The following is a 25293-nucleotide window of genomic DNA, read 5'->3' as shown; positions in this document are numbered from 1 at the left end:
GTTTGAGAAGAGGTAGCAATTTAGTAGGGTGACAAAACTGCTTAAAAAAGATTGTGTCATGGGCCATCTTTGTAAGAATATGTGACAGCTCCAACCCAGTGGCTAAGAGAAAACATTAATTATTTTCTAGAGGATTAGATGAGAGAGATTTGGGGGCTTACTTTTATTTTATACTGTAGTTTTATGCTGATTTTATGTGTTTTAATCTTCTATCTTTTAAGTCATTTAATCTGTCATTAACAGTAAAGGGCCTAGGATATTGTGTTGGGTATTGTAGCAATAAAATGTATTATAAATAATTATTCTAGTTTCCATGCTTCCCCTACTTCTAATAGGCATTATTAATGCTGAGTGGGGAAAAATATACTCAAAAATCTCATCTGCCTAAGTAAGAATTTGTGTGGAACTGTGACTAAACAGCAGTCTGTATAAGCTGGTATCTGCCCTTCTTCAAAATCATAGTTATACAAAGTGCAAGGCCCCATTAACTCAATTAAAACTACTCACATGAATAAAGTTTTGCACGCGCTTAGAGTTTTGCAGGAATGGGACTTAGATCAGGACTTTTCTTCTTCAAGGCATAGACGTACACTGGCTGCTAAATCAGCCTTGCAAAATTTGTCATGAGAATTTTTCATCCCAGGCACAAAATCTAATTGCCCTATCCTAATGATAAAAGCACTTACTTGTAAAATATTTTACTTATTCAAGGTGATATTAGTAAGCTGCTTGCAAATACACAGGATACATTCTACAGTTTAAAGCCCTCATCCTGTACTCTGATCTCTGCCAGTGGACCATTACTCCCATCTAGATCCCAAATGCAATTAATGGGCTCTGAATATAAGCAAGGGTCCACTCCTAGAGATCAGTTTGTAGCATTAGAGCTTGGTTTAAAAGACCAGAACACTGAAATGATGTAGCCAAATACATCTGTGGTGCAACTCCATTGAAGCTATTGAGAGATCAGTGGTTTATGACAGGGATTAATCTGGCCCTTCCTGTTTTGGCTACAGAGTCATGAAGGTGCTTCAACAGTGGTGCATTTTGGAGGCAGGAGAAATGGGAAAAAGAAATAGCCAGAAGAATTAAGAGATACAAGTAAACAATTTCCTGTGTGTAAGTGCTGTACTTCCATTAGTGGCCCAACCACAGTCAACAGAGCTTATTTTAACTGGGTCGAGAGTGCCCAAAAGGGGTTAGCTGTTCTGAGTGTAGTTGGTGCACAAAGAAACACAACTCTATTCTTTCAACAATGATTCTTTTAGAGGGCTCCTCTCTATTGTGTATTTTAAGGTTTTATACAGGACATTTTCTATTAAAAGAACAGTTCATAACAGCATTTATCCTTTTAGAGAACATGATGCCAATAATCTTCTCACACATGTATGCATTTTTACTAGATAACTTATTTACCTTGGCTGTTCTTTGATATTGTAACAGGTCTGTTCTTAGGAGATATAATTGTAACTGTGTGCCTGTTTTACTAGTCAAATAAGTAGATGGTAACTGTCTAGCCTTGGAGAGAAGCAGAATCTAAGAGTTCTAAACGCACGTAGGTAGGCAAGCATATATAAGACAAGGAAAAATATAGAAAAATGGAACGTCTGAAAGATGTAAATCTGTGTTTATTCCATACCCAGATGTATTAACTGATGCGAAATCTTACCCTGTAGATTACATTAAAGAATGTTTTGATTTCTCCCCCCATCATAAACAGCTTTCAAGATCTTTTTAAAAGCAGCCAAAGCAACACAGTTAAGCATTAGAGTGTAAATTTAGGTGTTTTCTTTCCCAGTATGAATTAGCTGCAGAGAATGACAATCCAAATGGAGGGAGGGAGGGAGGGAGGGAGGGGGGAATAGAAAGAAAATCGAAAGCTACGTTAGTCCTACATATGTCCTCCCTTGCTCATTTTAATATATAATACTTATCTATACACACACTTCAGACACATATGTGGGTGCATGGATGGATGGATAGATATTCTCCTCAGTCCCTTCAGGGCTGTTGTTTTACTTCCCTCTCTTGCTTTCTATATAAAATATTAGTATTGAATGGCACAAGCAGGAATATAGAAAAACCTTCTCCCCAGTACATCCTTCGGTTTGGAAAAATATCGGAATAAAGTATCTGGATATTCTGTTCCTTCCTGCCTTCTCGTGCTTAACGATACATGTTCTTTAAAACGTGTCCTCCATAGTGTTTCTTCTCTTCTTCCGACAGCCAAACAGCCCAGCGGAGGAGAGGTGCGGCGGAGAAAACGTGGACTTTCATACCTGACATCCGAGTTTGCCCTGAGAAGAGAGCCAGTGAGGACCAAACTTCCCAACTGCATCTTGGACAATGTCCCCCCAGCATACTGCTCTACCGGGTCAACCCCCTTTAATAGCAAAGAGGGGCCCCCGAGAGTTTGCAGGAGCAGTTTGAACTGTGGCTTTCAGTGACCCTAGAGAGCTCTTGCCATCTGAGAACTCAGCCCTGGGGCAATCACGGTCCGGAGTCTTCTAGAGACGCTTCATGCCTATGGATGTAGTAACCCAACATGTTTCACCTCAGGGAGGCAGCCCCCTAGCCCTGCCAGAGATGAGGAAGAAGTTTGTGTAACGCTGGCTCTGCCTCCCATGCTCTTGCTAGTGCTTTCCGTGTGTGACTTGTTTAAAGCCCCTGCAACTGCAAAATCCCCTTGTTCCCGGCCGGGGCTAGATCCCCCTGCTCATTCCCCTCCTCCGATCTCCCCGCTGCAGAGGGCAGGCGCTTGCTGCTTTTGCCCCTGGAATTGTGCAGGGAGCGGTGCGGGGGAGGGAACGTGCTGCACATACACACACAAACTCCTGCAGTTTACCCACGCTTTTTCCAGCTAAAACGTGCATTCATCTCACTCCGAGCAGCCCCTGGACGGGTTGCTGCTCCAGGGACGTGTCCCCCTGTGTCCTGAGATTGGACTCGATCGTGGCGTTTAGTTTGGGTTTTTGCACAGGGGCACTTCTAGGATCTGATGAGCGTTTGTAGTTCGCTTCCTCCTGCGCGTGCTATGATCAAATCTGTAATTTCAGAGGTTATTTTCGGCAACCAGCTTTGCACAGTGGAAGATCTGCTGGGAAGAATCCTCTGAAAAGCAGCCACGAGGGAGGATGGCACAGAGGGGCAGCTGTCAAGCTGGCATGCCACTTCTCCTGTCCTTGGTATGAGGCAGGGAACAGGGGGTCAGACCAGGAGGGCTGACCCTGCTCCCCATCTCGCCCTGCCTGCATGTCTCTCGGGCGCGGTAGAGATTGTGGGGGCTGCTGCTGAGCAACAACACTGCTTCAAACTGAGCCTCAACTTAATACAGCAGGGATGGTAACACTACAGCAGCCTCCTCGGCGCTTCCAGGACAGCAGGAGAACCAGGGCTTTGCTTGCCACTGCCTAATGCCTGGGACTAAAATGGAATTTCTCACCTGGATTTTGCCGTCCTTGGTTCTGCTGTGCACCCAGCAGCACAGGTGTATCAGGTAAGGCCGTGGGTATGTGTGTGTGTGTGTGGGGGGGGTGTGCTCCAGGGTCTTTACTTATGTGTCATTATCCCCCTTTGCCAAGGACGCCCTGAGTTCCTGGGCTGCGGATCTCTGTCTGGCAGGGAAAGTGGGTCTCGATTGGAGAGTTTGTCACAAGGTGCCCTACTTTTATCACTATTCCACCCTCTGAGCAGCAGCGTCCCGGGTTAATCAAGTGGGAAGCCCGTTAACAGGATGTCTGGGGAAGGCTTATCTCTAGGGCACTTGGTCTAAATTGGAGGCAATCTCTAAAGTTAATGGCATTTCACAGGCCCGGGATAGTCCCGTCCCTGTTTCAAAAGCAGCAATCCCTGCAGTTTGGCCATAAAACTCGGCTAACTGGTGACTAAGAGCCTCCCCAGACGTAACAAAAAACCAGACTGCAGAGATGCATGTACTGTAGCTGTGCCCAAAGCTTTAGCTAAGGGGCTTCATTCCACGGCCTGGGGCTCCAGCCACCATGTGGACCTGGGAGAGCAGCAGAGGGCTGGGAAAGTGCTCAGAGAGAAGTTTGAAAAACAAAGCAAACCCCTTTAAAAAAGTGTAGGGCTAAATCTGTGCAATTGTTAGTTGCGTTCACTCCGAAGGTGTTAGCTAGGCAACCAGCTCGGATCCAATTTGCCATGTTCTTTATATACTCTCCACGGATCTGGAGGCTGAAAGTGGAGAAAGCTTGCCATGGTTATGCAATGAACGCAGAAGGGGGAGGAAATCTTTAAAAGAGAGAGATCTAGTTCAGGGCATCTAAAAGCAATGCCCAAGCTTTTCCAGGCAGGCAGCCCTGGGAAGGAATGAGGGGATTCCCCATCTCCTCAAAAACAGTGGATATGCCTATTTGTATTTGGGGGCTTCAAGACGGAGGGAATAAAGGCCAAGTGGTGATTGTGCACAGAGGAACATGGTTACTGTGGTGTTTGGGATTATTTGCTGAGGTTTTATTATTTTATTGAGAAGCAGGACAGTCCAGTGGTTAGAACAGGAGTCAGGCAACTGAGTCTTATGCAGGACTTTGCCTCTGATTGACTGTATGACCTTGAGCAAGGTACCAAAGGCCAGATGCTGATACATTTACACGAATACCTTACTTCTGAGGCATTCCTGTGCCTTAAGAGGGTCACTCAAGGAGTAAAATGCTACTCACTAGGTGAATAAGGGTGTCAGAATCTGCCCATAATTTCAGTACCACAGTTTCCCCACCTATACAGTTAGGATAACATTGTGATTTTTGGCTGAAAGGTGCTGTACAAGTGCAAAGTATTATTATTTTAAATAAGCAATTACTCTTCTCTAGCCTGTGACTTCAGGATCTGTTTCAAGGCATAGCAAGAGCCTGGATGTGTACAATGTGTAATTTGTTACATAAATTATTTTATTACTGGATTAATTGCCTAGTTACTTGGCTTTCTTCCTACAATGACACAATAGTGATGAATTGTTTGTTAGAAATACATATACTTCGTAACAGAGGAAGGGGACAGCTAGAAAAATACAATTGCTAGCTTTTGAGATTTAATATTCTGTGTTCAAATGATGTTAGCGGTTTATCTTATCTAAAATTGCCAATAGCAAAAGACTCTGAGTTCAAAGACTACTGTGTTTAGTACAGTGCAGTCTTCTGAAAGATCACTTAGAACAGGGTTCTCATTGCAGATGAAGTGGTGAGCTGTATTTGAACAGAAAAAAGGCTTAATGGACACCTGGTGTATTGCACCCTAGCCAGACAATAATACAAATAATAAATAATAATCCTGGAAACCAGCCTGCAAATAATTTTACTCAAGTTAAATTAAATGGAACTACACAAACGAGTAAAATTACTGATGTGTAAATGTTGGCAGGATTGGGCCCAAAGTTTTTCTAATGAAAATCTGCATTCCTGAGATTTTGGGTGGGAACCATGAAACCAATGACAGTTAACATGGCTGGTGAAACGTTGGAGCTGAGCATCAGCAATTGCAAACCAGTTTCCACTTGGTTTTTAAGGCTGGACAAGGAGAAGAATTTCACCATTGAATGTTAACCAAAATAAAGTTTAATGTATGTATTCTAAAGTTGCCCTTGGGTTATTGAATCATTATTTACAACCGAGCAGAAACCGGTTTCCATTGAGTTCACATAGGACCTGATCCAAAGTCCACTAAAATCAATGGATAGCCTTCCATAAACTTCAGGGGACTTTGGGTCTGGCTCTAAGTCCTGAAGACAATTCTTAGTGCTATAGCATTTGTAAGCAGCAAACTTAGACATACCAGACTCTTTACAGGTGATGTGATTCCTTTTCCTTATTTTAAAAACGCAATGACATTCTAACTTATTTTCTGGTTTAAAAATCAATTAAAGCATTTTTAAAAATGCATATTTAGCATTAATCTTATCCAAACCCCACTATCCAAACTGAGCTTCATGGAGAAATGTGTGACTAAGGCTGCACAATCCTCAGGTTGAAGTCCTGTGCAAATGCGCGTAAATTCGGTGTGCGCTAACCAGTGTTGCCGAATTGTCACCTCAGGGTCCTGTTCTAGTCTCTTGGACTGATGCATATTCCTTGGCCACTGCAATAACTCATCTTGTAAGGGCCTGGAGAAGAGTATACTTTTCTCCGTCTACCCTCTGTGCCAGAGATGCACAGGTTTGTATAGTAGAAGGTGCTTTAGCCAGGATATATTTTACTAGTAGTTTCGTACACTAAAATGTAATTTTAATGTAAAATGTAAAATTTTATCAGTGGCTACATTTCCTCTTTATTGATTTAATTTTGATTTTTAAATGTGATGCCTTGATCATAATGACTGCAGGGGTGCCAAAGAATACATCTATCTGGCCACAGATTCCATGGATTGTAGAGCAAGAGATTATTAAAAAGAAAGTGCTGTTTGGAAGATCCTAAACACCACAGTATTAGTTAAGGCTTCCCAAGGACCAGCTTTAAAGTTAAATACCAGAACTATCATCACTTTTTTTTTTTTTAAGGAAACACCCATAGCCTGCTCATGCTTGGCACTTTCTGAACATTGCCTATCTCAAATAGGATGCTCAAGACTGGTATAATTTGAGGTCTCCATTACTTGTGCTGTTTGACAAAAATCAATGAGCCAAATTCAGCCTTGAAGTCAGTGAAGTTGCATCAATTTATACCAGGGCTGAGGTTATCCCACTGTGTTTATTAGTAATATTGGTATTCGTTTGCAGCTTCCTATGTGCTTGGACAGAGCTTGGCACATTGCAGACACTCTCTTAATACAAATAAATAGTAATTGAGGTGCATTAAAAGGAAATGTAGTGAGATGTCTTCTCTTGTAGTGGGAGAGATTCATGTGCAGTACTTACTCCGATTATTATTAATAGGAGTCATGCGGATGTCATGCTCAAAGGTTTAAAAGGCCCCTGACTCTCTAACTCGCCAGTGAAATAGCTTTTAATTCTCTAATTAAAAATAGACACATAATCTTTTATACTTGTTTAAAAAATAATTCTATTTGTATGTAATTAACTATCCTATTGAATTGTACATCTCTCAACCTTTTACTCCCAGTGATGAGAAGAGAGGCTTGCAAATGTGAAATATATGCGAAGAGTAGACTACTTCATGCAGTTTAAAACTCACGGAGAAATGGAAATAAAGACTTTGATGTTCATAAGGTTGCCATGAATTAAGCCTAATGCTTTTTCAATTACATTTCAAAATATGGAACATATTTACAGTTAGCTTCACTTAGAGTTAAGGATGGCAGATGGAAAGGATACACATATTACTCTGGATAATCCTGGAGCCTGATACAGGCTAGATCATTCACTGACCTTGCCTGATATTTAAAGGCCTTTTTCCAGGAAAAAATGGCAGAGAAAATGATATTGAAATGAAATAAATTTACCTCCATACTAGTTCTCTGGACCACACACAGTCAGCTATTTAACAGACTGATTCTTTCAGGTGAAAATATCCATTTGCAGATGCTCAGTTGCCCACAGACAGTGTAGAATGTAGGCTGGTTGGGTGACTTAAAGGTGAAATAGGAGAGATACAGGGAGCGAGAAATTTTCCCCACTGCACTTTTAAAATGAGAATACATGGTCGCTAGTGTGGATTACTGTGGCCTATCTACAAGTTTGATCTAAATTCAGCACTGCTGATGGCCATTGACTTGCAGAAGGTGCTTGGGCTTTTTGTGTTGGAGAGAGTAACTGAGATTCCTATCTCTCTCTATTCTTGTTCAGCAGCCACTGGACAGTGCATTCATTCCCACATGGCTTAAGTGAAATATTTACCAAGTCTTTTGCTCACTGATATCAGGGAATTTTGACTCAATACGTTCAAGGAGTGTCCCAGGAGATAGTAAGAAGCGGGCAATATCCCAGTTGATAAACCATGCTGCATTAGTGAAAATGCATTTATTTTGCAGCTGGTTGGAGAGACACATCATCTGAATTAGGTGTATATGTTACCCACATCCCCACTGTTGGCTGTGTTTATACCCCTAGGAGAGCTGCATTTCTTGCGAATATTTATTTGAGGGGCTTTGTAGTTTTCCCAAGTTGTATAATAACCATAAACATCAACTTTTTCTACTAGACAGGAAAACTAGATTTATTTATTTTTTTTCAAGAAAGAAAGAAAAATGAGGCTCTTTTCCATGGTGAGCTACCAATTGCATAGATCAAAACATCAGAGAAATGTAGGTCTAGAAGGGACCGCAAGAGGTCATCTAGTCCAGCCCACTGCATTAATGCAGGACCAAGTAAACTAGACTCCCTGACAAGTGTTTAACTAACCTGTTCTTAAAACTCGCCAATGATGGGGATTCCACAACTTCCCTTGGAAACCTATTCCAGAGCTTAACTGCCCTTACAGTTGGAAAGTATTTCCTAATGTCTAACTTAAATCTCCCTTGCTGCACATTAAGCCCATTATTTCTAGTCCTACCTTCAGTGGACATGGAGAACAATTGAGCACCATCCTCTTTATAACAGCCCTTAATATATTTGAAGACTGTTATCAGGTTCCCCCTCCTTCTTGTTTTCTCAAAATTAAAACATGCCCAGTTTTTTTTTAAACTCTTCCTCATAGGTCAGGTTTTCTAAACCTTTTATCATTTTTGTTGCTCTCCTCTGGATTTTTTCTCAACTTTTCTCAACTCAAGTTTGTCCTCAACTTTCTTAGAATCATAGAAGGTTAGGGTTGGAAGAGACCTCAGGAAGTCATCTAGTCCAACCCCGTGCTCAAAGCAGGACCAACCCCAACTAAATCATCCCAGCCAGGACTTTGTCAAGCTGGGCCTTAGAAATCTCTAAGGATGAAGAATCTACCACCTCCCTAGGTAACACATTCCAGTGCTTCACCACCCTCCTAGTGAAATAGTTTTTCTAATATTCAACCTAGACTTCCCCCACTGCACCTTGAGAACATTGGTCCCTGTTCTGTTATCTGCCACCACTGAGAACAGCCTAGATCCATCCTCTTTGGAACCCTTCTTCAGGTAGTTGAAGGCTGATATCATATCCCCGCCACTCTTCTCTTTTGCGGACTAAATAAGCCCAGTTCCTTCAGCCTCTCCTCATAAGTCAGGTACCCCAGCCCCCTACTAATTTTGTGGCCCTCTCCCCAATTTGTCCACATCCCTTCTGTAGTGGACAAAACTGGGGGGGCCCACAACTGGACGCAATACTCCAGGTGTGGCCTCACTAGTGCCAAATAGAGGGGAATAATCACTTTCCTCGATCTGCTGGCAATGCTCCTACTAATGCAGCCCAATATGCCATTAGCCTTCTTGGCAACAAGGGCACACTGTTGACTCATATCCAGCTTCTCGTTCACTGTAATTCCCAGGTCCTTTTCTGCAGAACTTCTGCTTAACCAGTCAGTTCCCAGCCTGTAGCAGTGCATGGGATTCTTCCGTCCTAAGTGCAGGACTCTGCACTGTCCTTGTTGAACCTCATCAGATTTCTTTTGGCCCAATCCTCCAATTTGTCTAGGTAACTCTGGACCCTATCCCTACCCTCCAGCATATCTACCTCCCCACAATTTAGTGTAATCCGCAAACTTGCTGAGGATGCAAGGCATCCCATCATCCAGATCATTAATGAAGATGTTGAACAAGCCCACCCCCAGGACTGACCACACGTCTTAAAGTGTGTCACCCAAAACTGGAAACAATACTCCAGCTGAGGCCTCATCATTGCTGAGTAGAGTGGAACAATTGCCTCCCATGTCTTACATAGGACACTGCTGTTCAGACACCCCAGAATTATATTAGCCTTTTTCTCAACTTCACCATGTTGTTGGTGCATATTCAGTTTGTGATCCACTATAACATTTAATTTTTTTCTTCCCAAATGTAGTACTTCACACTTATTTTTATTGTATTTCATCATATTGATTTCAGACCAGTTCTCAATTTGTGAAAGTCATGTTGAATTCTAATCCTGTCCCGCAAAGTGTTAGCAATCCTTTCCAGCTTGGCGTCATCCACAAATGTTATAAGCATGCTGTCTCCACATTATTATCCAAGTCATTAATGAAAGTGTTGAATAGTACCGGACCCAGGACTGACCCCCACAAAACCCCCCTAGAGACCTTTTCCTGTTTTGACAGATAATACTACGAGTACATTTTTTCAACCAGTTGTGCACACATTTGATAGTAATTTCATTTAGATCACATTTCCTTCACTTGGTGTTCAAGCCAGGGCTAAACACCACATTTGTGGTGATGCAAGTCATTGCCCTGAAAGAGAGAGTGCAGACGAGGGTTAAAAAATCCTCTCCTGAACTTCACCTTGCAGAAAACTTTCCAGAGAAATGATCCAGGAGCTTGTTGCCCTCCTGTCAGCATGGCACCCACTCTGACTTGGCGCAGGGTAAAGATAACCTCTTTTTTTTATTGTGTGCTGGTGTAAGCCTCTAGAGTTTTAGGAATTAATAGCTTACTTTTATATGGTGCCTTTCATCCCAAAGCACACTGTACAAAAGCTTAGGTCAAGAAATGAAGTTGCTGAATCAGCTGAAGGTGGTTTCATTTCTTCCCATCTTTATTACTTGGATTACAAAATGCAAATCCTCTTCAGCTTGCATTTCCATGCCAGTCCTCATGTTTCCAGGTAAAATTCATGAATAACATCTCAGGCCTCAGATAATCCCCATGGCTCATCATGGGTGAATGGACTTCTCTGCTCTTGCACACAGCCTTTGGAAACTGGGTCCTGTGTAGGAAAGGCCACAGGGGTGGGGCTATGGAGGTATCCCACACACCACGCTGCTGGCAGGCCATCTCTATCACCCCCTCTCCCTCCCCACTCTCGTGGCAGGCTGTAGTGTGGTGCGGAGGATGGTTTATGTGGGTTCTCCGAACTTGCATGAATGTCACTCCAAATATGAATTTCACCATGTTTTCCATCCAGTCAAATAGTAAAGAGTCCCTAGTATTTTTCATTAGATTAGGTTAAAACAAATAAAAGTGATCTGTCTAGTACAGCGGTCTGGACTGGATGACTTATCCTTCCAGTCCTACATTTCTCTGATTCTATGTACAATACTCTACTTGGATGTTGGTGGGGAATGGCTATTATGGAGACTTCTGAGGACTAGAAGATTTGGGGCCAAATTTAGCCCTGGAGTGAATGAGTATAATTCCTGTTGACAGGAGTGGAAATTGTGCCTACTTACACCATAGCTGAATTTAGCTCTTGGCCTACAGCCCTGTTCACTCCGGCACAAAGACTCTGCTGCATTATTCCTAACGCCTATATTCTTTTCCTTGATCCTTTATGTTCCACACAATCCAAATGAAAAATCTAGTGTCGTTTGGACAGCATGATTAGTTATAGAGGTTACCACCATGTAGATTAGGACCAAAATTAAGGTTTTTCATAGAAAAATCTAATATGAATAGACAGTTTTCAATAACCTAATTGTTAATGTTTTAAAATTAAATCAGTTTTTGTTTGTTTGGATCTACATATTCTCTGCCAGTGTTGGTAATCCAAGCAGCCAACACTGTGCTAGTGCCTGAGAAATAGAAAGTGACTAAAAAATAAGTGAAATTGACAAGTCTAATTTTCATTGCCCTGTCAAATGAAATTCAAAAAGGAAACAAGTTGTATAAAGCAAATTGGCTCTTAACAGTTCTCTGAGTTGTAATACTTTGATATCCGATCTGGTGTAAGTGGACATAGCTCCATTGACTTCAGTGCGACACCCATTAGTTACACTAACCTATACCAGGTGAGGATCTGACCCTCAGGCTTTATTAATAATAGGACCAAGATTCCTTTTTAATTTTGTGGTATATTGTGCTGTGGATTTTTAAGTAAAATTCCCCATGTATTGCAATCTGCTTAAAATGCGTTGCATATGTGGCCCATCCTTTTTAACCTGAGATTGTCCTTTTAGCTCTCTTATTCATGTTAATGCCACTACCATAGAACATCGACACAGGATAATACCCTCCCACTCTGTGGCATGCTGTAAATGCTGAGGCTTTTATGGAAAATAAATGTCAAGGGAAAATGAGGTGATCTTATTTGTCAAAAGATATGATGCTCCTGACAGTTCTTTTACAATGACTTTATTTCTGTTATAGCAAATGACTGATGATGAGTCAGTCATCTGGGGCTAAGTTCTCCAGGCAGCCACGTAACACATTTTGGTGTGAAAATGGAGCTGCAAAATCTGTTTTCTTAAATGTTTCAGATTCATTACGCAATAGTAGACATAGGACTTTGGATTTTTATAACATCTTGCAGCTAATGATCGCAAAGTGTTGTACACCCAAAAACCGGAAGTGCAGATTCTGACTTCCTTATGGATCAGGCCCCAAAGACAAGTACATGAGATAAGCAAGGGATGCATGCAGGAATCTCTTCACCCTCCACCGGAGTGCAGCCACCTCTAAAGCTAACCCTGTGAAAAACACAAGACCGGATGACAAATCTATCCCTAAAAAAGTGCATGGAATCTTTAATGACCTGGATTTCATGCCTATGTCTCAGGCCAAGACTTACAAATTACCCAAATAAATAAATACATAAATAAAAGTGAAACATTTAGAAACAAAATATTTGAAAACTATTCCCTTCTTCGCTAATCTGCCAAGACCATATTTCTGGATGTCATATGTCCCCTGGACGGACTGATAGCATCAGTGATACTCAAAACAGGTCAGGGAATGCAAAAGAAAATAAGTAAAAATATCACTGAGCTGCAATATTCACCCTCAGCTGCAGCAGGAGAAATGCAGAACCTTGACTTTAGGTCTTGGCAGGTGAGTGAGTGAAAGGGTAACTTCACTTAAGTAAATGTTGGCCTTTCGATATCAAGGCAATAGGCACCTAAGAAATATCAAAGATAATAGATAGAGATAAATGAGCTGGCTGCACAGGTGAACAAGACCCAGCAAATAGAAAAAAATATATAGTTGGAATAAATCATCATAGCCTCCGTTGAAGTCAGGCTATGCCAATTTACCCCAGCTGAGGATCTGGGCCAGCAAGTCCTCTGAGATACTTAGATAGGTGCTGTAGCTAGCTAGGTGAGTCAGTGTGTCAAGAGAATATTATAAATGCATTTAAACAAGCATCCCTAACCTTATGAGGTAATGAAATTATGAGCTAATGAAATTTCATTGTTGGGCAATAACTGTCCCCATGCGTCTTCAAGGTCACTTTATGCCTTGACAGCTCTATTAATTCAGGACGGCAATGTCTCTGTTACTCAGAGCTTACATTCACATGCTGTTATCCCAAAGCTTCCTTACATTATTAACTCCATTCACATGTGGCAAGAACGTCATCTCTGGGATAATCAAATATTCCCTGTTCAGCCCATGGTGAGAGGAAACATTGTTCTGGTGGCTGATGCTTGCAGTAAGTGTAAATACTGAGCTGAATACACCCTTAAGTGACACAGTTTGGAGAAAAAACCCTTGTGCCTATGTGGGTCAATGTCACACAAATGTTCCAAGAAAGTTATATAAGTCCCAAGGCAAGAGCTGTTTATGGTATATTAATCTGCAGCCTTTCATCAATATTTTAAAAGGTTTCTCTTCTGCTATCAGCAATATTTTTTTTAAGCTCCATGCTTATTGCAGAGCTGAGTGGAAGCAGCTGCACGGATGCTCCGACAGCTCTGATGTGGTGCTTGCATCCAGTTACATGTGTCTCTGAGAGACTTGAGAGTTACCCACACACCCTGGTAGATAGGATCTTGTTGCTAATTTATAGTCCAACAAATACTTCCCATTTCAACAAGCAGGTTTTCATACTAATTTTCTGATAGCAGCAGGAGAAGCTCAAGAGCAGAGGCGTAGCGAGCGCCCTCCGTACCCTCCGACCGGAGGGGGCCCCGCAAGGAAGGGGGCCCCTAAAAGTGGCAAAATAAATACCGCATTCCAGTTTCTGCATTGTAAGGGGCCCCGCCCGGACATATGTTCGGAGGGGGCCACCGTTCGGAGGGGGCCACGTTCTTTGTTGCTACGGCCCTGCTCAAGAGATTATGCTGTCAGCTGAGTGCGTGTGTAGTTTTACAGGCAACTCCTATTAACTTTAAGCTGACCTGGGAACTCCCAGCAACTGGCACTGAAAGTGGAGTTCTAGAGAGCAAATGCTGATTCTATTTTTCTGGAGAAATCTGAAACTTCCATTCAAAGAGTGTTTTCGGAATAGTCCTTTCAGGACTTTGCTCTTTGCTGCCTCTCTGCTTTTCTCAACTTGTTCACCCTTTTGACCAGAGCTTTGCGGCCATTTCAGGTCGCATAAGTTTGCATCCCCTCAAATTTGCTTTTCTTTTTGTGTTTGCATGGGCCTATTGTGCTTTTCACAAGAGCAGGGATGATAAAACTAGTCTCCTGGCTCTATTCCAGCTGAATTACGTTCTTCTTCCCTGAATTCCCCTGCTGTTACAACTGTGTATGTTCTTCACCTCCTGACTGTTGTGTAGTGTTGCTTTGAGCTGTTAGTTGCTATGCTCCATTATTGAGGTAGCTTCATTTCAGTGGTAGATGAAGCAATTCCTGAATGCACTAGGTGAAGTACTTTGTAGTTTTCTGGGACTCCTCCACCTTTTCCCTTCCATGAGGCTTAGCAAGTGAGCCCTTACCATATGCTCACTTATTGTCTTTCCTTGACACAAAATGACTGTCCTATTATCGCCACCTCTCTGGGCAGAGTTAAGAGGAAGAGGACCTTTGGAATTTTCCACATCCTTTACTCTTTTTGGGACTCCTAATCCTTTATCCTGCCTGTTCCATCTCACACTGAGCCACTTAGAAACTCCATTCTCTTTCACATCCAGGTGGATCTGGATCTTTGAGAGAGAGGCCTGGAATTAAGTCACCAGTGTCTGCAGGTGAAGTTTAACTCTTGTCATCTCACCAGTAGGAAATAGATTCCCCTCCTCCCCCCCCCCCCCGAAGAGTAAAAATTGATGAAGGCAAACTTGGCCCCCTGATGGTGTCACATGTTATGACTGATTTGTCTCAGGTTCATTCAACTCACAGGGCTTCTCTATGGTCTCCGCAAGGTGTTCTTTGGTGTATAGTACCTTGGCCACTAGAACTGGGGCAGAAGTAGTTCCTGAGCTCACTTAAGCAGCGGTTTGGTGGATGAAGGAGAAAGCCCTGCAGAACCTGTGAGAGTGGGACTGTGGAGACCAGAGAGATGGCCATTATATGAGGGATGGATAGATCAGTGGCTGCTTTTTTAATGATTGTAAAATGTTTGCATTTTGATTGATACTTTCTAGCCTGAGGTTTGTTAGTACTGGGGTCAGGTTGGCTTTGGGAAACAAAGATCTTTTAAAAATTGGATTAGGTAACTGGAGTTAGCAAATATGACTTGAAGCACCTAGGGTAGACACAGTTTAACACCTTTAAAATTGTGTTAACACATTGTGTTGTTAACCCAGAGGTCCCAATTTCCTGACCCAGCAAGAACACCTAGAAGGTGCTTAGCAGTGGTAGATAGATGGTGCCTAGGCCATCAATAAGCTAAGGCCTTTGAGTATGTTGGTACTCCAGTGCTCTTACTTTTTCCACATAATCTCTGTTATTCATATGATAATTATAGTATATTTGGTTTCATTTGAGCACTTAAAGATTCCTGTTAAATGAGTATGTTGCTTTATTATGCTGTCAGTTGAGTACACAGCGAAGCCAGCTTATGGCAAAGTCCGGTTTGTCACACAACATCTTCACTACAACTGGAATTACACCTTGTATATCAAGATGCAGTGAAGCAATTCAGGATTGATGGTCTTTCTTCATAAACCAAATCTCTCTATCTCCACATCCCTCCATAAGCAGGTTCCACAGAATTCATTAATAACAGAATTGTATTCCATTTCTTTTTCATATTGGAGGAAAAAAGGAAGTTGAATTAAAAACAAGATCCTAGTTTGGTTCCAGTGACTAACTTTCTCAATTATTTTTTTCACAACAAGGAAAATAAATCAAGTCATTTTAAACCTTGGTTTTATTTATTTAGGAGGAAAAATGAACAAACTAAAAGATATTTGTTCTTGACCTTATGTCCCCAAGGTAGTCTGTAGCCTTGTCTACACTCTCTTTTAGTCTAAACATCATTTGTCTCCTACCCCCACAAATAAATGAAACAATCCTCCTATCAACTCTCAGTACTGCTCCAATCATGCTGAGTTGCCTACATTTTATCAGAGCTCTAGTAATGTACATGTAAGTCTTCTAGTTTTTTTTCTACCACATTTTATTTTTTCTACACATGGTGAGGTTTTAAAAGCTTGCTTGGACACTTATGGTTTGGTGTGTTTTTTTTTTAACCAGAGCAATGAATGACATTGGAGATTACACAGGCTCCAACATAGAAATATCCTGGTTACCTAATCTGGATGATTTAATGAAAGGATATGCACGGAATTTCAGGCCTGGAATTGGAGGTGAGAGTCTGATTTATGTCTTTTCTGATTTCTAATGTGTTCCTTGTATAATCTAATGGCTGAAATGAATGTGAATGTCTGCCCTTTGCTGGATAAAATTAAGTGTTTGTGAATGTCTTGCTCTTAGATGTAGTGATAATAATAGTAAGAATGGTTTTTGTTTGTTTTGTTTTTTATGTCAGCCTTTGCAAAAAGTCCCAGGGCACGTCACAATCTAGCCCAATTAAAAGTTGCATCAAACCAGTTATCTTTTCAATTTTGAGTTCAAATTTGAATTTGCTGTGCCAGAGTTTCTCAGTGATCACGCTCCTTCCCCCACACTATGAACAACCCTCTTGTTTTGTGGCTTTGGAATAAAAACAAAACTCAGAGCAGGTTTGTCAAGAGGTTTCCAAACCTTCCAGGTACACCTGGGCCAGTCTACAGGATTGTGTCAAAACCATGCTCACTGTGCCATTCCACCTGGTTCCAAAGCAAAAGTAAGGGAAACTTGATGGTTTCCACTGAGTTTTGCTTTGAGATTTAGCATTTGTCTGAATTGGAAGCTCAAAGCAAAACTCAATGGATGTGAATGCATTGTGGGCTAAAGGCAAAAATGTTCTCCTGAGTCCTTGCACGGTGATTCTGTCAAGTTTCACACATGTTATTAAAAATGAGAGAGGCCTAACCCACAATGTTTGGAGCCACACCTAGTCCCAGGTCATTGCAAATTTCAGTGGCATTTGGATCTGGGGTGTTGTTCAGGTCCTTTAAAGTTGAAGTCAAAGGGCCTAATTCCTTTCCATTCATCAATGGGAGTTTTTTCATTGACTTCAATGAGTGTTGGATCAGGCTCTAAACAGGCTTTTTTTCTCAGGTGAAAGAGCAAATCAGTCCATGAGTTGGGGCAAAAACATACCAAGATGTCAGGTTCCCTGGTTACAATATAAAGCGTAGCAGTGCTCTGAATTTAGGGCAATCCAGTGAGTCTGCAGACATCAACCTTAAACAGTGTACTAAATAAAAGGAAAATAACTCTGTGCTTTTTGGGCCCAGTGTTACTGAAATGCTTTATAAGGAAGTAAAATCAGTTGCCCAGATTTTCAAAAGCAACTAGTGATTTTGGGTGCACAACTTGGGATGTCTTGAAGGGGCCTGATTTTCAGGAGGTGGGGGCTCAGCAGTGTGTGAAAGTCATGGCCCTTTAAGGTGTCTCAGTTTGGGCCCCTCAAAATGGAGACCTCCCAAATCACTAGTCAATTTTGAAAATCTTGGCCAATTTGACAAGGTTGTGGCTGGCCTGCAAAGAGACAATAAGACTTTAAACTTAGTAACTTGGCAACTATTATAGACTGTCCTGTAGCTCAAGGGGCATTTTGTTTTCCCTTTTGAACATGTGTGCAGTTCAGCTGATGCCCATGTGGCCTGTGTATGTATGTGGACCTGGATCTTTATAGAGTTGCAGCAACAATACAACATACATAGGGTGTTTAGATAGCATTGAGCAACCCCCCTTTCCAGTGTTCTTTCCAAAGGATCACTCTATCCCAATCTACAGAACAATGAACCTAGCAAAGCATGCATGTGAATAGAAGCAAAACTTCCATCTTGCCAGGGCAGAAGAAATTCTATTAAGAATCTGGATACGCTGGCAAGTCAGTCAGTTTATAATCAGCTTTAATTGGCACTCTCATAAGCCTTAATGTTATTTTTCACCTCAAGCAGCTACTTTCTAAAGGGGTGAAGTTTTCTTATCTTTGAAAATGTTAAAGAAATTACTTCCACTGATCCTTAAAGCTGAAGGCTTTAAGCAATACAAGCAGTTCCTATTTCCCCCTGAGTTCTTACACCACTCCTATCACCATGGTATCTGAACTGACTTTTGAAAAGTCATTTTGTGGTCCATATCAAGTGGTGATCATTTCTGTACTTGGATACTCAAAGTAGGTGTCATGATTTCAAGGGGTTGCCACCAACTGTCAAAGATCATGACCAACCTCCCTTTCTTTATGGCTAGATGGGAGGGTTTCTATGGAAACTTGGCATCACAATAAGAGGTTGGAAACCCATTGTTCTAAGACAGATTTTATTTCGGGAAACTGTGAGCAGGGGAAAGGATATTTAGGGATTCACTTCTGTGAACTGACTCCATATGAAAAGATTGACAAAGCTAGTGCATATGTAGTCACACCATATTAGGGTGACCAGATGTCCTGATTTTATAGGGACAGTCCTGCTATTTGGGGCTTTTTCTTATATAGGCTCCTATTACCCCCGACTCTCTGTCCCGATTTTTCACACTTGCTGTCTGGTCACCCTACACCATATCCTCCCCAATTTAACTGTCTCTTTCTCAGGCCCTCCTGTTAATGTTGCCCTAGCGATTGAAGTAACTAGCATTGACCACATCTCAGAAGTTAACATGGTAAGTTCCATTTAAACTTGTTAAGACTGGAAAGCTGGGAATGCTTATACTGTGGTGGTGGGAAGTATAGAAAACTGATTAGGCATATATGATTGTTCTACATAGAACGATCACTAGATGAAATGAATTGGCAAGGAGAGAAAAAAATGTCCTACATTTTTCAAGTGAAAAATTGATACAGGAAAATCCTATAAAGAACAGACTTACAGCTGCATGCTAGCCCATAGGCCAGATCCTCAGTGACTGTACATTGGCATTGCATATCTTAACTTGAGCGACACTGATTTGCACCAGCGAGGGATCTGGCTATGTATGTCCCATTTAAACTGGCTTAGAGGGGAGGGCAGGGTTGGAGTCTGAAGTATGTTGCCCTTATTGTTAGGAAAACTATTTTTAAGAATTAAATCCAATTTCTACTCCAATTCCACTTCCTCCTGGACACTTCTGGAAAGAGGCCTACGGAGCTCAGCCTCTTTTTTGCCCCTCTGCAAAGCCGCTGAGTTGTGGGATGCTCCCTTAACCATCGCAGCCATGCCCATACCCCTGAACAAAACAACAGGCTAAATTCTAGAGCATGTCCCGATACCATATATCTAAGAACTGCAAAGATCAACTGCATTTTTGTAGCCTATTAAGCCTGAAAGATTTATTTTTAAAGCTATAGCTGTGACTTATCACTGATCCCCTCTCTCTATTGCATTCACCTGGGGCTTTTATTTTTTTAACCTGACTGAAAAAAACCCTACAAAAAACCACTGGTCCTACTTAGGAAAGGTGCTCAGGAGGGATATTAACCTGATTCTTCCCATCAGTCTCAGACAGACATGCAGTTCTTGCTACACAGTATACCTGACAATGCCATTGAATCAGAGCAGTTAAACACATGCTTGGGTATCTTGGGGTTATCCATGGGTAGAAACAGACAAGAGACATTAAAATGTCCAGGCAGTTTTATTCTGATTGAGTATAAAAATATTCCAGCGCACAGGAAACAGCTATTAGATGTTCCAGGCTAATACAATGAAATTTGACCAGGCCCCAAGATATCATCATTGTGTTTGTTTCACATGGTTTGTTAACTGTTGGTTCTTCTTGTGCTAGGAATACACCATGACAGTATTTTTGCATCAGAGCTGGCGAGACGACCGGCTGTCTTACAACCACACCAACGAAACTCTGGGCTTGGACAGTCGGTTTGTGGACAAGCTCTGGATACCAGATACGTTCATAGTAAATGCCAAGTCTGCCTGGTTCCATGATGTGACTGTGGAAAACAAACTTATCAGGCTACAGCCTAATGGAGTCATTTTGTATAGCATCAGGTAAAGAGAGAGATAGATTTCTCTTGTGTTAGTTTTTTGAATAGACGCTAAAAAATAATCACCCCCTTTCCCTAGATTATTTTTAATACAACCATTCATTTTAAAAAACTAAAAAAAACACATTAGCCTGATGCATTTCTGTTGATGACCCCTCATCTCTCTGCCGGGTCTACACTGGAAAGTCACGTGTGGAACCAGTAACAAGTTTCCCGTCATGTAATCATTAATCACAAGTACATCATTAACAGAGCACAATCCTGCTTTAATTGGGGTTGTTCTACAGCCACCAGCCCAAGAGGCAGTGTGAACAGAACAAAGAGTTCCTGGGTTCTGTTGTTGAGTCTGCCATTGATTCCCTAAGTGACCTTGGCCAAGTCATCTAGAATCTCTCAGCTTTAAACTTCCCCATCTGTGCAATGGCAGTAGTAACATTTCCCATCTCTCAGGAGTATTCTGAGAAAAAGTTAATGTGTGCACAGTGCTTTGGAGCTGTAGGGTCAAATTCATCCCTGGAGTAACTTCATTGACATTACACCAGAATGGATTTGGCTCACAAAAGTCTATAATAGTGCTTATTTATTTATTTAGTAGTATCTGGTCTCGAACAAGTCATTTAACCATTCAGTACCTGTTTCCTCTACCTCAGAGGGGTGCTGTGAGGACTGGTTAGAATAATAGCCTAAATGGCTTTGAAAGTATTACTGTTTTTTGATGTGGGCATAGCAGCAAAATGAGGACAGAGACATGCATGGAAGTAAGCAACAAGCCACAGCTTTTATTAAACTTTAACACAGGGAAGAGGCACTATCTGCCCATCACCCATACTCTCCTGTACCAGGCATTTAATTTGTTCCAGTGTGGGGGTAACAGGGTTCCTTACCCTATAACTCATAACATGGGATAGGCTTTCCTCAGCCTACCCCCTAGGACTCAGCTTTCTCTGAGTCTTAGCACCTTAGATCCTGCCGTGAGCAGGACAGAAGGTGCAGCAGTGTGGGGACCTTGGCCTGTGAAGGTCACAAGGTCTAATCCTATCACCAAAATCCCAGGTCTTTTGCCTCTGGGAACCGTTCATTTTATTCTCTTAACTACACTGGAAACCAGCTGTAAGTTGCAACAAACAACTTCACCCCAGTACCTCAGTTAGGTGCCAACTCAAACCACTGTGGCTTGCAGATGCCGCAAAAAACTCCCTCCCTGGTTCTCCACCAACTGGCACATGGAAGGAATTCCTTCCTGACCCCTAAGTAGGCGATTGGCTAGACCTGCAGTATCTGTCAGGCTGGGTTCCCATTCCTAACTCAGGTGGGTAGGGTGGGCTGCTGGAATGGAGCCAAAAGAGGCTCCACACAGCCCCTGCAGCGAGTTAAATCCTGGGAGCTGGCAAATGCTGGCCAATCAGCTGGCCAATGGGTGCCAGAGACTCCTGGGGGAAGGAGTTACCTATTGTCCCTTGGTGAGTGTCTCCTTCCCTTGCTGCTGGGAAGGACTGTCCCCCTTTCACTGCCAGCCCCATCAAGTTCCCCCACCTGTTGATGCGGGTGAGTAGCATTTTAATAATAGAGGTAGGTTAAGGGTTTCCAACCCAGTCTTTGGATTATGGGGAAAATTACATGCCAAGCTATGAAAGCCTACAGCCCTCTCTGAATATAACTAACTGGTACTTTGATTTTCTTTGAACGGGGCAGGATTACCTCAACTGTGGCCTGTGACATGGACCTTACCAAATATCCCATGGATGAACAAGAGTGCATGCTGGATTTGGAGAGCTGTGAGTACGAAAGTCTGAGCACAGTGGTGCCTATAACATATGTTCTGTTGAAAGCCTGCATAGATAATCCTTGGTTCTGTGTGTCAACTTAAATCAATCAAATACAAGGACTGTTTTGGATTTAGTAAATATAAGGCCCAACACCAATTCCCTTGATTCCAAGTTTGGGCATCAGGTTATAGAGCCTTACAGCACTAGTTCAAAACTGCTGCAGTTAGGGTTGCCAGGTGTTTTGCTTTCGACCGGAATGCCCGGTTGAAAAGGGACCCTGGCAGCTCCGGTCAGCGCTGCTGACCGGGCTGTTAAAAGTCGTTGGTGGCGCAGCGGGGCTAAGGCGGGCTTCCTGCCTGCCTTGTCTCCGTGTGGCTCCCAGAAGCAGCGGCATGTCTCCCCTCCGTCGCCTACGTGTAGGGGCAGCAAGGGGGTTCTGCATGCTGCCCCCGCCACACGTGCAGGCTCCCCAGCTCCCATTGGCCAGAAACCATGGTCAATGGGAGCTGCAGGGGTGGTGTCTGCGGAAGGGGCAGTGCGCAGAACCACCTGGCCGCACCTCCATGTAGGAGCCAGAGGGAGAACATGCTGCTGCTTCTGGGAGGTGGGAGCTGCTTGAGGAACCACTGCACCCCTGACTCCCTCCTGCCCTCCGAACCCCTCAATCCCAGCCTGGAGCACCCATCTGCACCCTCAGCCAGAGCCCTCCCCCCCCCCCCCCCATGCTCCAAACCCTTGGTCCCAGCCAGGAGCACCCTTATGCACCCCAAACCCCTCAGCCCCACCCCAGAACCCGCACCCCCGGCCCTCCTCCCCTTCCCCTCCTTCATCCCAACCCAACCCAACCCAACCCACTGCCTCAGTCTGGAGCCCCGTCCTGCACCCTGAATTCCTCATTTCTGGCTGCACCCCAGAGCCCTCACCCCCAGCTGGAGTCCGTACCCCCTCCCGCACCCCAACCCCTTGAGCCAGCCTGGTGAAAATGAGTGAGTGAGGGTAGGGAGAGCGAGCGACAGAGGGAGGGGGAATGGAGTGAATGGGGGTGGGGCCTCAGGGAAGGTGCAGGACAGGTGTGGGGCCTTGGGCGGGGGAGGGGCAAGGGTATTCGTTTTGTGTGAGTAGAAAGTTGGCAATCCTAGCTGCAGTCCAGAACTATAAAACTGAATCCAGCAAGTTGCTGAGCACCCTCTATTCCCATTGGACATGGAGAATTGGAAGCTTAGGGCCTGATCCAAAGCCCCCTGAAATCAGTGGGAGTCTTTCTGTTAACTTCAGTGGGCTTTGGATCAGGCCCTGAGAGACAAAGCAGAGCGTACAGAGAGACTGGGCCCCAGGGCAAACTTCTGAGTGGTTTTTTTTTTTTCTCTAAGAGAAATCAAGAGGGGCAGAATTCCATGTGTGTGGGGACTGTTATTGTGACTAGCCCCCGTAAAGGGCTCTGTCTTTCCTTGGCAACACCTCACCCCTACACAGGAGTCAGTCAGATCCTGGGCTATAGACTGGTGACGTTCTATTTAGTGCTTACGTGGGAAACCTGTATAAATTGTGTCTATATTCTACTCAGGCGCCATCCTCCTCTTAATCAGTGTGTAATTCCCATTAGCCTTAATGCTTTGGGGACAAATTCACGACTGACGTAAGCAGGCACGACTCATTGACAGCAGTGAATTTGGCCTTTTGTGGCTACTTCAATGGGAGAGTAGAGTCCTGATGTTTCCAGAGATTTAGGACTAGCAGAGTACCTGAGCAGGGGCAAACACATTGCCACATTAGGGTGAGCGTCAGTCGCTCTCTTTCTTTTATAGCATTGACTCTGTTGTCTAGGCAGTTAACCACAATACATTTTCATCCTGTCAGAAATAGCAGTCTGCAGTTTTACTTATGTAATAAGCAAATGCAGAGGGAACAGACAATGAACTAGCAATCAATTCACTCTCCCGGCAAGTTTTGCAGGGATTTTTATTTATTTATTTAATTTGAGGATTTTTATTTCACTGCAATAAACATAAGTAGAAATAAAACCTCTTTAAACAAACATATTAAAGCAAAACCAGGGGAAACTTTCCCCCTGTTGTTTCCACATGCCGGGTTTCTGCTAGGCAACTCCTAACCCAAACCAAGGTGACTGTGTATTTCCACCTTCCTGCAGCATTGGTGTGATCCATTCTTAGTGCTGTTACGAGATACCTTGCTCTATTTCTGTCTAGACAGCCATTTCTCACTAGTAAGGGGATGCTGACAGGTTACACATTAGGGAACAGATTCTCTGCGGTGTCTAACTTCTGCAGGGCACAGCATGGGGGTGATGAGATGCCAGGTGGCTGAGTATAACTCTCTGATTCCCTGCCTCACCTTTGCCCCAAAGGTACAAGATAGAGTAGCCTCCGTGGATCACCTCATGGCCCGTCTTGCCTATCTTTACCTCTGATATGTCCTCTGCACCAGGGCCTTCAGAAAGGGTGATGCAGGGGCTAGCTTCATTGGCTCTATGCCTGCCCATGACATTGGGATAATCCCCAGTGTTGGGGTTGTGACCAGTCTTTGCTCCATCCGCTTTGCTTGACTGGCACAAAAGTATTGGAAGCAGCACAGAATCTACCCTTATAGATGTAAAAAAACCATTGTTTTTATCTGTGTTATGAATGAACACTTTAGATGATTCAACCTGAAGGAATCATTAACAATCTAATTTACTTTTCACTAATCTTGCTGCTTGGTTGCTGTTTTGCAGTTCTGTCAGTTTGGATAATGAAAATGTGCTACTCCATTCAGCTTTAATTTGTCGTCAGATTCTCATGCCTTAGCATAATGTTGCTGTGTTTGGATTGCAAACACTGCAAAGGAAATATTCTTTTATTAGTTTGTTTTCCAACTGTTTCCATTGGAATGTAAACAAAAAACACCATGGCCATTTTCTGTTGCTCTTAGGTTTTTTTAAAAAGCTTATTTTTAAGTTGTGTTCTCCACTTCAAAACTCTTCCAAAATTCTGAACAGTGTGGGCTAGCCTGGATTCTCCCCTTTAAGGGAACACTATTCTGGCTGGGTCACTGGCAACCTCACTGTTGATAGGACATTGAGTTATCCAGATTGAAACACAACATGTTTGCTGTGGGATTGATGATGAGCAGCATGGCAGAGTCATCTGAATTTCACTTTGAGCCCATCAATCTTTATTTTTCCCCAAACCTTTGCATTTATTCAGCTTCTTTTGGCAGATGGCTACGCTTCAGAGGATATCGTGTACCACTGGTCAGAAAACCAGGAGGAGATCCATGGACTGGATAAACTGCAGCTTGCTCAGTTCACAATCACTAATTACCGCTTCACAAGAGAAATGATGAACTTCAAATCTGGTACCAGATTCTG

The 25293-nt window shown here is 42.9% G+C and overlaps 1 protein-coding gene across 2 annotated transcripts in view; it reads left to right on the top strand.

Annotated features, from left to right (window-relative positions):
• The first annotated feature begins 2850 nt into the window (after window positions 1-2850).
• The window catches only part of GABRD (gamma-aminobutyric acid type A receptor subunit delta), a 26343-nt gene continuing 3900 nt past the window's right edge, over window positions 2851-25293 (top strand). The window contains exons 1-6 of one of the 2 annotated variants that reach the window (XM_034753645.1): window positions 2851-3496; window positions 16326-16438; window positions 18775-18842; window positions 19944-20164; window positions 21853-21935; window positions 25143-25280. In XM_034753645.1, the coding sequence (XP_034609536.1) occupies window positions 3414-3496; window positions 16326-16438; window positions 18775-18842; window positions 19944-20164; window positions 21853-21935; window positions 25143-25280 (706 nt within the window). In that variant the 5' untranslated portion in view covers window positions 2851-3413. Of the gene's footprint in view, window positions 3497-16144; window positions 16218-16325; window positions 16439-18774; window positions 18843-19943; window positions 20165-21852; window positions 21936-25142; window positions 25281-25293 lie in introns of those variants that run through there. The other variant, XM_034753646.1, reaches the window with a different exon arrangement.

This window comes from Trachemys scripta, chromosome 19 (genome assembly GCF_013100865.1).
Source record: "Trachemys scripta elegans isolate TJP31775 chromosome 19, CAS_Tse_1.0, whole genome shotgun sequence".
In the NCBI taxonomy this organism is placed as follows: Eukaryota; Metazoa; Chordata; order Testudines; family Emydidae; genus Trachemys; species Trachemys scripta.
This window is presented reverse-complemented; position numbering and strand designations above follow the sequence as displayed.